Raw genomic sequence first — 18,532 nt, 5'->3', positions numbered from 1 at the left:
GAAGGATGATCCAGGGTGAGATGCAGCTGAGGAATGGTGGCGAAATCAGGAGACTGGTACTTTTGGTTGCAGAGAGCTGACCTGCATTGGTAGAGGAAATTCCTCATTTGGAGGTTCCTTGTATTAGTAAAATCACAGGTCCAGTTCCTATCCCAATAGTTGTAATTATGCCTTACATTTATATAGCACTTTAAAGTTTGCAAAGCACTGTACATTTTGTATCTGACTTGAGGCTCACAAAAACCTTGTGAGATGCTGGCAGCCCCATTTTACAGATGAGGAAACTGAGCATCACTCACTAGAAAATGTCAGAGGTGGAATTTGAGCTGAGGTCTTCCTGATTCTAAATACTGCTCACTCTCCGCTATGCTGACCAGAGACCCCTTCTCAGAATAATGTTTTTAAATGCAAAAGAAGAATACACAGGATTAAGAAAAAACAATTGTAATTAAAGTTATCAAAATATTATAAGCACAAGTTCAAGGACCCCATGTTAGAAATCCTTTCTAAGGCACAGACTCAATAAGAAATACATTAGTAGAGAAAGTCCTCATAATGGGCACTCCCTACAAGTGAACAAAAATGACAAATCTTTTGAATATAAATTTTCAAATAAAATGGAAAACAAAACCAAAAATAAAGTCTACTGTATACACCTTACAAATCAACCCTCAGCTGAGGCTAGGACCTGTTTTTCATAATTTTAAGCGTCTTTCACAGGTTGTGGGAGTTTGCCACCTGAGTGCATCTGTTCCCAGAGTCTCCTTTTTGGTTTCCATGCCTCAGACAATCTTCTCCCCATTAATTTTCCACTGGATTCAGGGAAACTACCAAGCCCATAGTAGCTGTTTGGGGTATCTGTCTACTCCTTGTGTTAATAAACAGGAGCCCTTTCCTAATCGATCTTAGCTTGTTGGGGTTTGTGCCTATATTTGGGATGAATGGATTCTGTCCAATACCATGCACAATTGTTTGCTTGATACGGCCCCACAGATGTTTTGGAAGAGTGTTTACTGTGATGGAAAGGGATATGTGATTTCTAGTTCCAATGTTTTAAATTAAAAGATATTCTTACATCTTCACAACCTTTGGCTGCTTTTCTTTTCTTTCTAAATGATAACCAGGATTTCAGTTATGCAGTGTCATTTAGGTTGGGTGATGGATAGAGTCTGGACCTGGAGTCAGGAAGACCTGAATTCAAATTTGGGGCCAGACACTCACTGGCTGTATGAGCCCAGGTAAGTCACTTAATCTCTGCCAGCCTCAGTTTCCTTAACTGTAAAATGAGAACACAATAACATCTATTTCCTAGGGTTGTTGTGAGCATCAAATGAGATAATGGTTTATCACTTCTTCTTCACTACTTCTTCTCCTCCTCCTCCACCTCCTCCTCCTCCTCCTCCTCCTCTTCTTTCTTCCTTTTTCCCCTCCTCCTCCTCTTCCTCTCCTCCTACTTCTCTTTCTTCCCCTCTTCCTACTTCTCTTTCTTCCCCTCCTCCTTCTCCTTCTCTCCCTTCTCTTTCTCCTTACCCAAGAAATGAGAAAGTTGAATGAAATGGCCTCTTGTGTCCTTTCCAGCTCCCCTATGTCACTATGATTAAGACAAAAGAGGTGGCTTCTAAGGGCTGCTTTGAAAGCAGTGATTCTGAGCATGGTCATTTATTTTCAGGGTGCCTAGTGTTGCTAGCTAAGTCCCAGCAATTGTTCTTTGCCTCTAGTCATAATGCAAAGTCAGCCCTTGATGAGTGGTTACCCTGTGACCTACGGATCCAGAGCTCCTGAGGACTCTGCCATTGATGCTGAGTTCCATACCAGAGGAGGAAAGCTCTTTCTCAAACTGCCCCTGTTTCTAGGGGCCTTCAGCTTCTGGTGTCTGTCTCCATGAAGATAAAGGTGGCACCAGCAGTTACTGCTGCAAGAAGTGAGGCGTCTCTGGGGATAGTGGTTTCTAAAATAGTACTTTTGGATCATGTCAGCATTTCCATTGTGAGACACACTCTTCAAGTCATAGGAAGGCTGCTATTAAAAATCTAGCATCAGCCTAGTAGTCACCCCAGTTTAAAAAAAAGTTTCATTAGAAAACAACATTAAATGTCATTATAAATAACTATACTTGTTTAATAACTGTTTACACTTAAATTGATTATTTTCAGTGTATAAGTTCTCATCACACTTTCTGTTTTTCCCTCTGTCTCCATTAGAATTCTTTCCCAATCAATCAATCAACAATAAACCATTATTTATTAAGCTCCTACTATGTCCCAGACATTATGCTTTTCCCATTCATTATTTTTCATTTTCCTCATATAATCATGGATTTAAAAATTAATTTAATTTTTCTGATAAACAATTTATTTTTTGCTTTCCCTCTTCCCCCTTCCACTGGGAAAAATAAACCCCCCAAAATTCTGCAAATCTGCAGAATCAAGGAAAACAAATTCCCAAATTTGCTGTGTCCCAAAAATATGTCTCATTGTGCATTTTGAGTGTATTACCTACCTCTCTATCTGAAGATGGGGAGCGTCCTTCATCACCAATCCTCTTGTTGGTCATTGCACCAATCAGAGTTCATTAGTCTTTCAAAATTGTCTTTACAATGTTGTTATTTTGTAAATTTTTCTTCTGGTTCTGTTCTCTTTACTCTGCATCAGTTCATAAGTCTTCCCAGATTTCTCTAAAACCTTTCTTTTTTACTTATATCTTACAGCACAATAGAAACCCACTACATGCATATACTGTAATTTATTCAGCCATTCCCTATTTGATGGGCACCCCTTAGTTTTCAGTTCTTTGCCACCATGAAAAGAGTGGCCTTAAATATTTTTATACATATAAGACCATTTCCTTTTCCTTTGATCTTTTTGGGATATAGGTCTAGTAGGGTATCCTGGGTCAAAGGGTTTGCATGGTTTAGTAATTTAGGACAATAGATTTAGTGCTGAAAGGGACCTTAAAGGCCATCTAGCCCCACTTCATTTTACAGTTAGGAAACTAACACCTAGAGAAGGAAAGTGATTTGTCCAAGGGCACACAGGTAGAAAGAGACGGGCAGAATCATCTCAGGCACTCCATTCTTCCAGTCCTGCTTTTATCATTTTGCATCATTTCATAAAACTCTTTCCTGATTTTTCCTTATTTTTCCTACTTGTCTAGTTTAATTACTTTATAGAATTCCATTACATTAAGTTCGCCACAATTGATTTAACAATTCTCCTCCCATTGGATATTTAGGTTGCTTCCAGGTTTTATTTTTAATTATTCTTATTATTTTAATATTGCAATTACACATAAAGCTGCTTTGAACATCAGTGAACAGATAGCTCTTTCTTTATTTTGGATGCCATGTCCAGGGTATATTCTTTAAATCAGAATTATTGCATCAAAGATGATGATCATTTCTGTAACTTTTAAGCAGTCACCATGAATCGGGATTAAAAAGCCATCCAAAAAAACATGTAGATAGCCTCAATATTTCTTTGAGTGCTCAGGGAGGAAATGGGAGAGTGATGCATGGTTTCTGATCTCACAAACTTTTTGTTCATTTACTTTTTAGGAAACTGTTAGCAAGTCAACTGTTCATCATGTTCAGTCATTGCTTTCTATAATGTTTCTTAATTAAGCAAATCAAGTCTTCAGCCATGTATATGTGCTCTCTCAATTGATAGTTCCTGTTTCATTTGTTACTCGGCTGCTGATCCAACATTGGACAAGTCTCATGGGAAATTATCAAGTAAAAATAGGAATTTATCTTTCCCTTCCTCACTAGACATGGTTTTAACCCGTACTTTTATTTGCCACTCCCACTTTTTGTTGTTGTTGAGTAGGAGGTGTCTCATTGGTATATATGTATATGTATATATACGTATATATACACCCCCCACATATATAGGTGTGTATGTGTACATATGTATACACACACACACACACACACACACACACCCATATATATATTTACACAAAAATACAGCAAGGCATGTATTTCAACCATTGTTCTTTCCCACTGACCTCATTACAGATGTGCAAACTCATACAGGAAAATAATAATGTTTCTATAGTGCTTTAATGTTTGCAAAAGACTATATGCATTATCTCATTTGATCACTCTGAGGTTGGGACTGCAAGGACCTATCACCATTTTACAAGTGAGGAAAACTAAGGATCAGAGAGGCTCAGTAATTTGCCCATGGTCACACAGTTTAGAATCATCAGAGCTTTTTCTATTGGATCCCAATACTGTTTTCTAACCGTATCAGATTCATATTGGAACCGTTTCACCTCTTCTTCTTAAGGCTGATCAATTCCTTATCTCTTCCATTCCCTAACAACTCCCAACCCACTCTCCCTCCCCAGCAATGGGTCTAGTGTTTCACATTCCTCCTCTAACAATTGCTGCTTGTAACAGGGAGAACAAGCAAGGGGGATGGATTGAGAACACTGGGAACAAACAGGATGGAAAGAAGAAGCACAATTGGCTCCACTGCTTTCTCTCCACCTGCCCCCCCCCCCATGTGTTTCTGTTCAAATCACTTTCTAGGCTTGTCTCCCCCTACCGCTATCCCTTAATTCTCTCTGCCAATCAAATTGGTCTACTTTCTGGAACACACTTTTCTGCATTTCCAGAACATGCTTCTTGCTCCCCAGTCTCTGTGCCTGTTCCTAAATTCTCCCTGCACACACCAGCCTCCTTATCTCAAATTCCATTTCCTTCATGAAGCCTTCCCTAATCACCCCAGCTAAAAGTGAGTTTCTCTTACTTCTAGGATCCCTCCAATCACCCCCTGCTGCCCACTCCTATAGGGAATATTGATTTTTTGTACTGCTGTTTTGGATATGTGTATGTGTGTGTGTGTGTGTGTGTGTGTGTGTGTGTGTGTGTATGTGTTCCAATCCACACCCACATTCCCACACACCCATTGCCTATGGTGTGGTTGCTTTTTTGGGTGTGAATATCATCTCTTCCTGTACCACGCCCCCCAGAGTGTTAAAGTTTTTAAGGGTTTGGTTTCTGTTTGTGCCAAGTATCCATCTGTACACAATAGCACCTATCTGTACACAGTAGGTGCTTAATCATTACCTATGGATCGACCCTTTTCAGTGGTTCTTTCTTCTGTGTGTAGGGGACTTACTTTAGCCTGCTGGCTCACCCAGTCCTTGGCAGGAGAAGAGTCGACACCCAATCCCCATGCCAATTGTGTCTGTAACGATCACCACCGGACAACAGCGATCTGACTAGCAGCCTCATAGAGCTCACTCAGCCAAAATATTGTTATTGCCCTCTAGAGGCTTCCATTCCATTGGATACATAATCGGTACCTAATGAGTACTTGATGGATTGTTGGAAGAGATGTTGGCTGCCATGCTGAACCTCAGAACAAGTCAACATTTCCTTCAAATCAGTGTAAAAACATGAGCTCCCTGAGGGCAGGTTGTCTCATTTTTATGTCTTTTTATCCCTGACACCCAGCACAATATCTTGCTCATAGGATGTGCTTAGTAAATATCTGTTGACTTGAAGAACAATAATCCTTTATCATTTAGGCCTCAGTCTAAATTTCTGAAGCTTATTTCATCAAGATTTAATTCTTGCAGCTTTGGAAGTGGCCCTCCTGATATGGATCTCACACCCAGTAAAGAGCTCTGGGCTTGGGGTCAGAAGACCTGAGTTCACATCCTGCCTCAGATATTTACTAAGTGTGTGACTTTGAGCAAGTCACTTAAACTCTTATAATCTCTATGCCCTCATCTTACAGATGAGGAGGTTGGACTTGATAACCTCTAAGTTCTATATCTATCATTCTTCAAAGATATTTCCTTTTGGAGGCAATTGGGGTTAAGTGACTTGCCCAGGGTCACACAGCTAGTAAGTGTCTGAGACTGGATTTGAACTCAGGTCCTCCTGACTCCAGCGCCAGTGCTCTATCCACTGTGCCACCTAGCTGCCCCAAGAAAGGAAGCCAGGGGAACTCATTCACTTTTTTTTTTGGTTAGGCAATGGGGTTAAGTGACTTGCCCAGGGTCACACAGCTAGTAAGTGTTATGTGTCTGAGGCCGGATTTGAACTCAGGTCCTCCTGACTCCAGGGCCAGTGCTCTATCCACTGTACCACCTAGCTGCCCCCTTCAAAGGTATTTTCAAATGGACTCTCTGACAGGAGGAATTCTGTCCCCTCCCACCTTGCCCATCCTGGTTTTCCTTCTGGTTGAAAGGGATATTTAATCATCTAGTGTCAGGGAATCATAAAATTGAGGCAGGAAAGAACCTCAGAGGTCATGAAGTCCAGTTCCTTCCTTTTATTGAAGAGGAGCTGAGGTCCAGAGAGTTGAGGGGAGTCAGGGACATTAATAAAATCACAGAATTAATAGTAGCATAGCCAAGATTTGAATTCGGGCCCAAAGACTACAAAACCAACCCATTTTCCTCTGTACTGTGCCCGAAGCTTCTGTTTTGTATGGAGCAGTTTTGCTTTTCAATCTCTTTCATAAAATACTCAAACACCACTTGAAGCCACAGATAAAGTTTATTTGAAAACATACTTAAAAATCACACTGATATAAATACCATTTAATAATGTTGAAAAAAAGAAGAGGAAGGCATGCCTCTGATAATAGTACAAAAATACTACATTAGCCTTAGTGCTTTGCAGATGAATAAATGAAACATATAGATAGAGAAACAGGTCATTTTCTTGTGAGTAATTGTATCTTAAAGAGCGGTATTCACTTGCCACAGATCTGAGCTCATTTATATGATTAATATTGCATGAAATATACAGACGCAGGATCACCTAGGATGAGGAGGGGGGTTCCTTTAACCCTCCATATTCCTTAAGTTGACTTCAAGATCCCTTAATTGGGGTCCATATTAATGTTAGTAACTAAATGTAAACATTTAGATGTCACTTTTTCTTTGCTATATGTGTGGGCAGAAAACCAGAGCCCAAAACTGGTACAAGAAGTGTGTTCCCACTTTCTTGAGCATGAGGGAGAAGCAGCAGAGGCAGCAGCATGTCTTTCAAAACTATATATTTGTTGATTAGTCTAGAGAGGCAATATTGATAGATATACAAAATATATTAGAAACATCTTGTTCTTTCTAAATGCGTAATAAATGCTTGGTATAGATAGTAAAAAGGTGCCTAAATTGGACAATTGGTTTTCCACCCCTCCCAACCAATGTAAACAAATTCTGGTGATGGAGAATGAAGAGATTTGGGGTCCTATGGAAAAGGGAGACAAGTAGAAGGAAATCAATGACCCTTTGGATTCTTTGTGTTGTCTGGCCTTTCTTAGTGAGTCCTGTTCCCACTCTCCAGTGTTCTCATGCAATACAAAACTATGAGGTTATCTATTTGGAGAACATGTGAGATTTTAGTGACGTGTGCTCCCTGGCTCCAATTCCCCAAATGACAAAGTGAGTGTGTAGATCCCCTCTCTTTTCTCTCCATTATACATTCTCTCTCTGAAGAAAGTCAGAGCAGGAAGAATATATATTTTTTATATTTGTGATGTAATTTTGTGTGCAGATTTCTGTAGATGATCTATTGAGACTTCCAGATTCTTGCTGAGAGATGGACTAAAAGCCACGCTGATTGCTTTGTTCCTTGAAGAAGCTCCCTAGCAAACAGTCCTAAATCAGGGGCATTCTTTTTTCAAAACAACAATTCAATTCAACAAGCATTTATTAAGCACTGTGCCAGATACTATGCGAGGCACTGGGAATAGAAAGACCAAAAATGAAAAACAGATCCTGCCCTCAAGGATCTTACATTCTATTGGGACGTAGGAACTCTTCTTTCAGATGTTTCTTCCCATATGGTGATACCAAAAACTTTGTTTAAGGTAAAGAACCAAAAGATATGTACCGCCGGTTTTTTCCTAATTTTGTATCTTAATTTTCAATTAAGTAGATTTAATACCATCACAGAAAACTTTAAAAATAAAAAAAAAAACCCTTTTAATCCTTAATTGAGAGGGGGCAACACATTTGGTGGTGGGATGCTTACAAGGGTAGATCAATATTGAAATCTTTGAGTTCTCTTGTATTGGGCATTACTGTTTCTGTTTAATATCTGGGAAATAGCTTGTTTCCTCACCAGTGCAGGGGGTACACTTGGTGGGGCTTTGTATATAAAACAAGTAGGAGTTAACATGATGAGCAGTATAGAGGGCTCTTGGAGAAGGCCCAATTTTCCTGGCCCCTCCTGGAACTCACCATTTTCAGATATTCTGACAAAAGACTCATCACTAGGCTCATCATAATAGGGGCTGAGATTTCTAGAATGTGTAAAGTTTGCAGAGCATTCAACCTACATAAGCCAGCCTCTATAGCAGCCAGGGCTGGGGAACAGAAGATGGTGGGACAGTCCTATAATCCATCAGGAAGATGTCGTAAAAATAGAAAGGGCTCATTATCTTATGATGATTTGCATCTGTGACCCCCCAAGTCCCAACCTCTTCACCTGGTGAGGAATTACATTACTCAGGAAGGCCCTGAGAATGCACTCTAACAGCACATCACCTTTCAGAAGTGGAAATGGATTCAGAAATGCCAAGCCTGGAGCATTCTGGACTGTGGCTGTCAGTGAGCTTGGATATCTGGTAGCATTCAAAGTCATCAGAGCTTCTGGTTTGATGTCTGACGTTTCTAGAGACCATTGCCAGAGGTCTATACATGTTTAAACCCCCTGTGTTCTTGAGGGCCTGACTGGCCCTGGATGCAATACTGTGGGAAACCAGTTGTGAGAGTAACCTGTGAGGGCTAGTGTGAGTGAACCATTGTGAGACCATCCCAAGGGAAAGCAAATGTGAAAGAGATGACATGGTGTTTGTACCAATGTCTCCTAATGACCTGGTTTAGAAGTGAGGAAAAAAAATGAACTAACCTAGAAGTTGACGTCATGCACTTTGTAAATTTACATTCAGTTCAGTTAAGTTACCTTGCATGCTTTGGTTAATATGTGAGTAGGTTGGTGTGCAAATACTAATGCATGCAATATTTTGGTACCTGAGGTTATATGCTTTATTGTCAAAAATCCCTTTTGTTAGAAACCTTATGTCATTGTCCATCTACGAACGTTCTTTAAAAATATAGACTATATATATTTATTAATTCAAAATGTTAGTTTCATTTTAGCTGGAGTATAAATACTGTGATGACAAGGAAAATGGATCATAGTAAAATTTAGGACAAGGGGGTGAAATTGAAAATATTTTACAAAGTTGAAATTATGTGTGTATATATATATGTGCATGCTGGCACATACGTGTTGTGGTTTATAAAATGAAAGGCCTTCTAAGCAAGAGGACATGAGCCCACCCAGCATTCAGAGTACCCTGTTATCCAAAAGGCTCTAGAATCATTAGGATATATGCCAAGTAGGAGGGGAAAAAAAACTTACACAGAATTCCATTTGGTCCCATGGTGCTGCCCAAAAGGGGAGGGGATATGCAATTGATATGGGAGGAGAAAGGTGAAATCTGCTTTGGCTCTTCTACTTCTAAAGAAGCAATCAAGGTGAGGGTGTGGATTCTGTCCACCCTATTCTAACTGGGGGCATGGCCAGCCATGGTTGTAGTCCAGTCTCATTGGTTAGAGATGGAATGCAAGAAAATCTATCTGGCCCCATGGGCCACACACGGCAGCAAGAAGCATGATGAGATCTTTCCCTTCCAGAGTGGAAGACAGAACCACACAAAATCAACTAACTTTATGTACCTTCCAGTGCAACATGGTTCAGATGTTGCCGTTTCTGAAGGAAATTCGGGTATTGCCAGTGGGCCTTTATGAAGAGAGACCAACAGGATAGAAAACATTGTTCATAGTCTACTAAAGGAGTTCCATGGTCGCCAAGATTTTGCCTTCTTTTCAGGTGCAACAGGAAGCGATTTAGAGAAAAATGTGAGGTGAATGTCCAGAGGAGTGGGGCCTTTATATCTCCTTATTCCTCCTTCTCCTCTTATTCCTACCCTTCATCTTCATCCTTTTATTCCTCTTCTTCTATTCCTCCTTTCCTCTTCCTCTGTTTCTTTTTACTTCTCCTCTCATTCTTCTTTTTCCTATTCCTAATCTTTCTATTCATCCTTCTTTTCCTCCTACTTTCTCCTTTCTTCTTGTCTTTCTCTTGCTCTCATTCTTCCTCCTCTTCTTCCTCTCCTATTCTTCTTTCTCTTATTCCTCCTCCTATTTTTTCTTCTCTTTTTCCTGCTACTACTATTCTTCCTCTCCCCCTTTTCTTTTCTCCTCATATTCTTGCTTTTCTCTTATTATTATTCCCCTCTTGTTTTTTCTTCTCCTCTCCTCCCTCCTCCTTTTCTTTCTTCTGCTCCTATTTTCCTATTTCTTTTCCTTCTCCTATTCTTTCTTCTCTTATTCTTGCTCCTTTCCTATTCTTTATTCTCCACTTATTCTTCCTCCTATTCTTTCTACTCTTTTCTCCTGTTCCTATTATTTTTTTCTCCTCCTTCATTCCTTTTATACTTGTCCTATTATTTTCTTCCTCCTCTTTTCCCTCTTTGTGCTATTCTTTCTTTGGTTTTTCTTCCTCTTCCTGACCAATATTATCACAATATTGGTAAATACTTTAAATTGTTAAATACTTTCAAAGAGGCAGAAACAGCTCCCACTCCAACTAGATCTAACTCATAAGACTTTACAAGCGTACTTCATAAGCATTCTCTGCATTTTTTCCTCAAATAACCAACAAATTCAGCACCTGTGAGCAACCAGAAGGGACTATTCCATGGTCTGGTAAGATGATACCACCAAATAGTACCTTTCAGGGTAAGATTCTCTACTATGCTTAGAAATATAAAGAAATAGCTACACAAACACAGCTGTTTTAAGGGCCAAACAGCTCCAATTGGAAGGACATTCAGGACCCAAAAACTTGTCCTTTCAAAAAGAAAAGAAATTTAAATGATATCCTGTTACCCAAGATTGATCTCATGTTGAAGATATTTCTGGTTTAAAAGAAATCTGAATATACATTTTTAAAAGACTACGCATACAGCTAACGTCTTGTACTTAATTTTTGGTTATTCTTGGGATTCTGTAAACACTTGCCATATGCTACATGAATTGCATGGAAAATAAAATTTGAACAATGGCCTCTCTCATATATTTGCACCATCATTCTGTATAGCCTAATAGGCACAGTTCTCTAAAATCCCTATGTTTTGTGAACATTGGGCAAATTTAGGACAATTAGACTGGGTGTTAATATAATAGTCAAGCCATTGGTAGGAACAGATATGTCTATTACTATAAAATTAAAGATTAGACTTGTTGATGTCTAGGGTCCCTTGCAGGTCTGAGTCTACAATCTTCAAGTCTATAATCTGAATCCACAATCTCCTCCAGCTTAAAATTATCTTATCTCTGTGCCAAAACATTTTGAGATCCTGAAAGTTCATCACTACTTCAACTTCCACAAACTCCCACAAATGAAATAAAGCACCAGAAATCTATTCTTCATGGAGATCTTACTGTGGACATGTAACTCTCAAAGGCTTCGGACATAGCATGCAGCAATTATTAGGACTTCAATTTTCTCTCATATTGAAGAATAATATTACAAGGGGAGTAATTGCGATGGTAGGCTTAAACCCATAAAATTCTGGAATGCTTAAATGGTCTTTCTCTTCAGAAACCAGCGTGGTGTATGGACAGCAATGCTGGATTTGGAGTCAGAGGACCCAGGTCTTAGTTTTGCTACTTATGACCTGTGAACCTGAGGAAGGTTACTGAATTTGTCTGGGTTACAGTTTCCTCATCTATAAAATGATGGGGACTAGCTGATTTCTATGATACCTTCTAGTGTTAACAGTCTATGATTCTACTGCATTGTAAAGGGTCTAAATTAGTATGGAAGAAGGGCTTCCTTATAGAATGGATGGACAAATATTGGACTGTGCTACCATGGAAAGTGAGGAAACTTTTTCTGAAGGTGTTAAAAATGTGCAATAGATACCCATCTATATTGAATGGTGTGGTTTTGCCTGGAGAAGGGAGGTGGATTAGTTTAGGACCAGGCAGTCTGTGCACCTGAGGTAACTGTCGGTTGCTTTCTACCACAGGTAGGGCCTTTCTTACTTTATCTCTCTCCCTCTCTATGACTTCTTTTATTCTTTTATAATTTAACTCCTTTTCTGTCTTGTCTTCCTTCTTTCCATCTTTGCCCATGCCACTGGCCTGCCATCATGGTGCTGTGGTTCTGTGTCTGAAATCTGTCTGAAATCTGAAATCACAAGTCTGAAATTACAAACTGCTTACTTTCAGGCGATGGTGCCCTTGACTGGTTTGCTGCTCCCCATTTTTTTTTTTCAGAGAAACACATGTTGATTTCCACAAAAGTGAACTCTGAGAACTTATAGGTTCCATACATTTTAAGCTGGTAGGGGATGTTGGGATCATGTTCATCAGTGTTCAAGAACTGGGAAACTCTGCCCTTCCCCTCATCCTCACTCTCCACTTACTTCTCATTACAAAATACATGAGATTGTTTCTCTTCTGCCTTGAGGCAGTGAAAAGAGTGATAAATTCAGAGTTAGGGGATCTGGGTTCACCTCCCAGTTTTGGTCACTTACAATCAGTGTGACCTTGGACAGGTAATTTAACTACTCTGGACCTTATCTTAAAAGGAAGTGGTTGGATTAGGTGACTTAAATTCTCTTCCAGCTTTATAGCAGGAAGTTTCATGATCTGAAGTGTAATATTCACATTAGATCCTTTTTTTTCTTCTCAATCATCCACCCAATCTAAGGTGATATTTAATAGTTAGAGAGGAGGTTTGCTACCTGGGACTGGGGCATGCATTTCTTTTTATTTTGTATGCTGTATTTGGTATTGGAAGACTTGAATTGGAATTCCAGCCCTGCTGTTTACTAGTATGCAAACCTGGGTGAATCACTTCCTCTCTCTTAGCCTCAGTTTCTTCATATGTAAAATGAAGTGGTTAGAGAAAATGGTCCCATGAACCTCAAACTGTGGATTTTTTGAATTGTTTTAACTAGCTCCTTTTGGTGTGATTTGATAACCATTGAGCTGAATTTGACAGAACTAATAAGGAAAAAGCTACCATAGTTTTGGGGTTTTTTTTTGGGTGGGGCAGGTGGTAGTATGAAGCCAGGGGTGGAGGAAGAGACAAAAAAAAAATATAGGAAACATGAATATAAGCTGTTCCAGAACACTTGCTCCCCAATAAAACAAAACCCCAAACTCCAACAAATCAGGCAGCCAATTGAATCCAACAAGACTTTAGGGAACTGAGTGCATTCCAGGATCGTGGCACCACAGTGTTTACTAATTACATGAAACCTCTCCACAGTAAATGAGAAATCTCAGGGACACTTTCGATACTTGGGCAACTTGCTAAAATAAGGGCCAAGGTCAAGAGATGAACATTCCAAGTTCATCTACTGATTTGGCTGGAAAAGCCTGTGAGCCATTTGGGCAAGTTGGCCCCACATTCCATTTCAGAATGTACTGTGGGGGCAGGGAGCAGCACCAGCAGGGTGGAACTGAACCAACACCATTAGTTTTAGCTTAAAAAATGTATTTATCAAGGCTAGAGCATTTAAAATATGAATAATTAAAAATAACCATTGATATGCAGGGAAGCAAAGCAGATCAATGATATCATTTAGATAATATGTTATGAGAAACAGCGTGGCATTATGGATAGAGAGCCAGCCTTGGAGTCAGCAAGACCTGGGTTCAAGTTCAGTCTCTGATTCATACTGGCTGGGTAACTCTGGGCAAGTCACTTAAACTCCAAGTACCTCCTAGGCAATTATCTAAGATTATAAGATGCAGATCATTTGCTCACCTGCATTGGTGGAAGGAGATTCCTCACGAGGGAAATCTGTACAGTGATGAAATCGTAGGTTGGGACCAACATTTACCCCCCCCTCCAAGCCTCCCTCCCCCCAACAATTGTGAGTTCAGCAATAGCAAACCTCCCTAGAGCCATGCCCCAGCTAAAGGTACTTGAAGGAATAAAGCTCTGTACATCTGGGTTGTGTATGTTTTGAACTTGTGAGAGTAAGAAAGTCTATGTTTGAACTGATGCCTTCAGTCTGCTATGCCTGCTTTAAGAAAAACACTTTGTCAAACCCTATACCATGAGAACAATTGTCAAAAATGAATATTTGGTCCACTGAGTGAACAACCGTGGCTGTGTTCTGAAATCTTTCTGTCTCAGGTCTAAAAGTGGAGAAACAATCCAAGAGCCCGGCAAGGCATAAATGATGAGATATTAAAGTGCATATGTACAGTTTGACTCCCCCTCCCCCCACCCCAATACCACCCTCCTGCTCCGGCCTCAATCTGGGCTAAGAGCAGAAAAGAAAAAAAAAGCCTAGTACAGAAAGCTTGCTTTTGCCTGCAAAGCCAACTCTCTGAAATCAAACAGTGAATGCTCCAAAGGAAAGCAATCCCAGAGAATGCTGCCTGCCTTTCCCACCCGGCCAACCCACACAGTGTACATGCCCTGTGGTCCAAGCTGGATTATATCCTAGGGAGGAGGGATTGTGGGAAACCCAGCAAGAGACCCAGTCTGTATTTCATGGCCCGAGGCAGTGCATTCTTCTGCATGCGACTGATGTCCTAAAAGGACTGGTCCTTGGACAAAAGGTCAGCTGCCCCAAAGCTGGCATCTGTGGCTTACAACACACTCTTAGTTGGTGAGAGCCACTCCTCACCCACTGCTCGTCTTCTTCTCGTTTGGTCTCATTTCTTTCTAGCCTTGTTTTGAATCCAAACTTGACACTATGTACAATGTTTTGTGCTTTTGAACTTGAATGGAAATTGGGCAGCATTGGGAGGGGTTCCCTTGGGTTGCATGTCTGTGGTCTTTTGAACATCTGATTTCTCCTCTTGAAATTCATAATAAAATCATTTTTGCAATTTGCATGACATTCTAATAATTTTTTCCAGTAGCCCGGGTGGGTGGCATCATCTCTTCCTCATGGCTCCAGGTTAAAAGCTCTTAGTAGAACATCCAAGTCCCCAAGGTTAGCTGCCTGAAATAGCTCCGGCTGGTCCATCATGGAGAGAGCAATCCTGAGGGCAGCCCAGATGTTGCCGGAAATGGCCGGATGGGGAACTTGTTGCTGGTTCCTACTCTTTCTTTGCAAACTCAAGGCAGTGAGGAAATTGCTGACTGCCTCCCTGAGGGAGAAGAAAAAACAGACGTTGAAAAAGGTGACATTTTCCCAATAGATTCATGTTATGTTTTGCAGTCAAAGTTCTTGTCATTGAAGCACAAACCACCTCCCTACAGAGCAATAATTTTCTGCTACTAACACATTGTTCTTTTCCAAAATGCGAGTGTAATTATGGTGCAATCAGAAATGTACCTTTTTAAAACCTCTTTCCTTGCCACTTGGCATGTGGTATGTATGAGAGAGAAAGAGAGCGGTAGAAAAGATTTGGCTCAATCATTATGGATGGGACTAATTGCTCCTTCCTCTTCATCCACTGCCACTATTAGTGGACTCTTATGAATCCTCTCTTAATTAGCTTATGGTGAGGCAGCTGGTGGCACAGTGGGCAGAGTATTGAACCTGAAGTCAGGAAAGCTTGAGTTCAAATCCCACCACAAGCACTTTCAAGCTTTGCGACCTTGGGCAAGTCACTTAACCTCCACCTTCCTCAGTTTTCCTTTCTGTAAAATGGAAAAAATAATAGCACCTACCTCACAAAGTTGTTGTGATGATCAAATGAGATATTTTTAAATAGCATTTAGTGCCTAGCACATAGAAGGCACTATAGAAATGCATATTATCTTTTCTTCCCTTCTGCTCCCTGTTTATGGAGAGGCAGCATGGAATAAGCGGATAGAGCACTGGAACTGGTGTCAGGAAGACCTGAGCTCAAATCTTACTTCAGATACTTATTAGTTGAGTGGCCTTGAGCAATTAACTTAACTTGCCTGTGTCTCATTTTCCTCACTTGCAAAATGTGAAGGTTGAATTAGTTGACCCTTAAGGTTTGCCCTTTCCCTTCCCTCCCCCACCCAGCTCTAAAGCTATGATCCCACTAAGCTAGAGGAGAGAAAGTATGAAGTTTTTCACTATTGTCTCTCTGGTGCCTAGCCTTATACTAATTAGATCATCAATAAATGTATATAAAATTAAATTTTAATACTTAATGCCACCAATATTCCAAGAGATGAAAATGAATATGAGGTTGGTTTTCTGAGTCTATGAGCACATGGCACCAGGAATTCATACATTTTCTAAGGTCTAACTCCAAATCCCACAATCCCCATATCATTGAGTCTATGTGCCTCGTTTTATAGAAGAGATCTAGAGAGGAGAGATGACTTGGATAAAGTCATCCAAACTAGAAGCAATTCCTTCATTTTTAGATCAGGCCAAGGGACCATGGGTGACATGTCTGAGGACACATGAGGGAATTAGCAGTGAGCTGGGATTGGCAGAATGAGGGCCCTTTCCTTCACAAAATGATTCTTCTCTTTCCTAGTACCATGAGTCAAGGATTCCAGGATTTCACTCAGACTCAAAGAAATAGAACTCTGGGACATAGTGACCAACCGATCCATGATGCAGCACTGGCATTTCAAGCCCTTCACGACCTGGCTCCTACTTCCATTTCCAGCCTCATTATGTGATACTACATACTCTACAATCCAGTCAAACTGGCCTGCTAACTATTCCTTAAACACAAAATTCTATCTCCCACCTAAATGCCTTTGCACTGATCATCCTCCATGGCTGGAATACTCCTCCTCCTCACCTCTGACTCTTAGAATCTCTACTTTCCTTTGAAACTCAGTTCAAGTACCACCTTGGACATGAAGTCTTCCCTGATTCCCCAACTGCCCTACTACCAGTGCCCCCTCCTCCTAACTAATGAGTATATGTTCATTTCTACCTGTCCAGGTATGTATTGACTCACTCAGTAGGATACAAGCTTCCTCAAGAACAGGGGCCATTCCCTTTTTGTCTCTATCTCCCTAACCCATCATTTCACCTGCTTCTCATCCCCGTCTAAAGGCAGCCCACTCTGAGGATTCTACTTTGACTTTTACCTATCCAGGAGGAAGAAGAGCACAATAAATGCATGTTGATTGATTGCTGGGATGAGGGTAAGTTCAAGGCTTTAGAGCTACAGCCAAAGATCTTGGGGTTGAGTAGAATTTCACTCTTATTTTGTAGCTTCTTCAAGGTGGGAAAAGTGTTCCAGTGCCTCATCAAGACCTGTATCACTTCAAGGGCTGTATGCTAGCATCATAAAGTATGGGCTGCTGTACCTGCATAGGAAGGGGTAATACTAAAGCTTGAATCAAGGAGTGCTGGAACAGCTTGCAACAGTTACGCATGCCTAAGGTCACAGGCCAATCCACTCCCTGTTACAGTAGAAGTAGAGTGTGGGCTACCTTCGGACAGGAACGAGAAGCGACAAGATTGTGGAGCCATATACTTTATGGACACTCACAACAATTACCACTAAGAGATACTTATTGAGATGCTTATCAATGCTTTGGAAAAATCCAGCCTCAGTTCAATTCATGTTTGTTAAGTGGTGATTCCCTTTGCTTCCCATATGTCCCCGGCATGGAGTATTTCTTTCTTTCGACAATGATCCACACTTTGGGGGCTCTGGTATTTTAAAGAGCAGAGGCAATTTCACACAGTGTGGGACAGTGACACTAAAGTCAGAGGATCTGAGTTCAAATCCTGTATAACTCTTAATGCCTGTATAACTTTGGTCAATTAACAACCTCCTTGAACTCCTGTTTTCTCATCTGTAAAATGAGTGGATTGGGCTAGGTGGAGTCTGAGGTCCCTTGCAATTATGGCTCTATGATCTTACGTGCTATACACATTCATTGGCGGCATCTGCTTGACTAAAGTTACGAGAAGGATTTTTTCCCTTTAGAGAATACAAAACTCTGAAATCTGTTTCCTAAATCTATTTCCTTCATTCCCTCATCCTACTCCTTCTGCAGGGCAACTAGGTGGCACAATGGATAAAGAGAGTTCCAGCTATGGAGGCAAGAAGACTCATCTTCTTGAGCTCAAATCTGGCTTCAGACATCTACTAGCTGAGTGCCCCTGGGCAAGTCACTTAACCCTGTTTGCCTCAGTTTCCTCATCTGTAAAATGAGCTGGAAAAGGAAATGGATTGCAATATGGAAGGGGCTAGAGGCTTGTAGGCTATTCCACTCCATCTTTGCCAAGGAAACCCCAAATTTGGTCAAAACACCTGAAAACTCCTCTATGACACTAAAAATTTTTGGAATAACATCTCCAGGGAAGCAGGGAAAGGTCTGTCATTACGATACTTGAAAATAATCTGGACAAAAAGCAGAAACAGCTTTTAGAAAGAACAATTTTACAAGAGCAAGCAATGAAACTATAGCTTACTAGTCTTTTTTTCCATTCATCATTCTGTCTAACAGCCCATAGTATCAACCTTTAGCCTTTAATATTATCTATTATCTGTTATCTATCTACCTATATCTATCTATCTATCTATCTATCTATCTATCTATCTATCTATCTAT

General features: G+C 40.5%; 1 protein-coding gene across 5 annotated transcripts in view; it reads right to left on the bottom strand.

The window, feature by feature from the left end:
• Positions 1 to 14,963: 14,963 nt before the first annotated feature.
• PEX5L (peroxisomal biogenesis factor 5 like) overlaps positions 14,964 to 18,532 on the bottom strand; it is a 190,469-nt gene continuing 186,900 nt past the window's right edge. For all 5 annotated transcript variants that reach the window (XM_027876004.1, XM_027876006.1, XM_027876005.1 and 2 more), the window contains one exon: positions 14,964 to 15,168. In XM_027876004.1, coding sequence (XP_027731805.1) covers positions 14,964 to 15,168 — 205 coding nt within the window. The remainder of the gene's footprint in view (positions 15,169 to 18,532) is intronic.

The sequence above is a fragment of the Vombatus ursinus genome, unplaced genomic scaffold (genome assembly GCF_900497805.2).
Source record: "Vombatus ursinus unplaced genomic scaffold, bare-nosed wombat genome assembly UNPS02014810.1, whole genome shotgun sequence".
NCBI classification, from domain to species: Eukaryota; Metazoa; Chordata; class Mammalia; order Diprotodontia; family Vombatidae; genus Vombatus; species Vombatus ursinus.
This window is presented reverse-complemented; position numbering and strand designations above follow the sequence as displayed.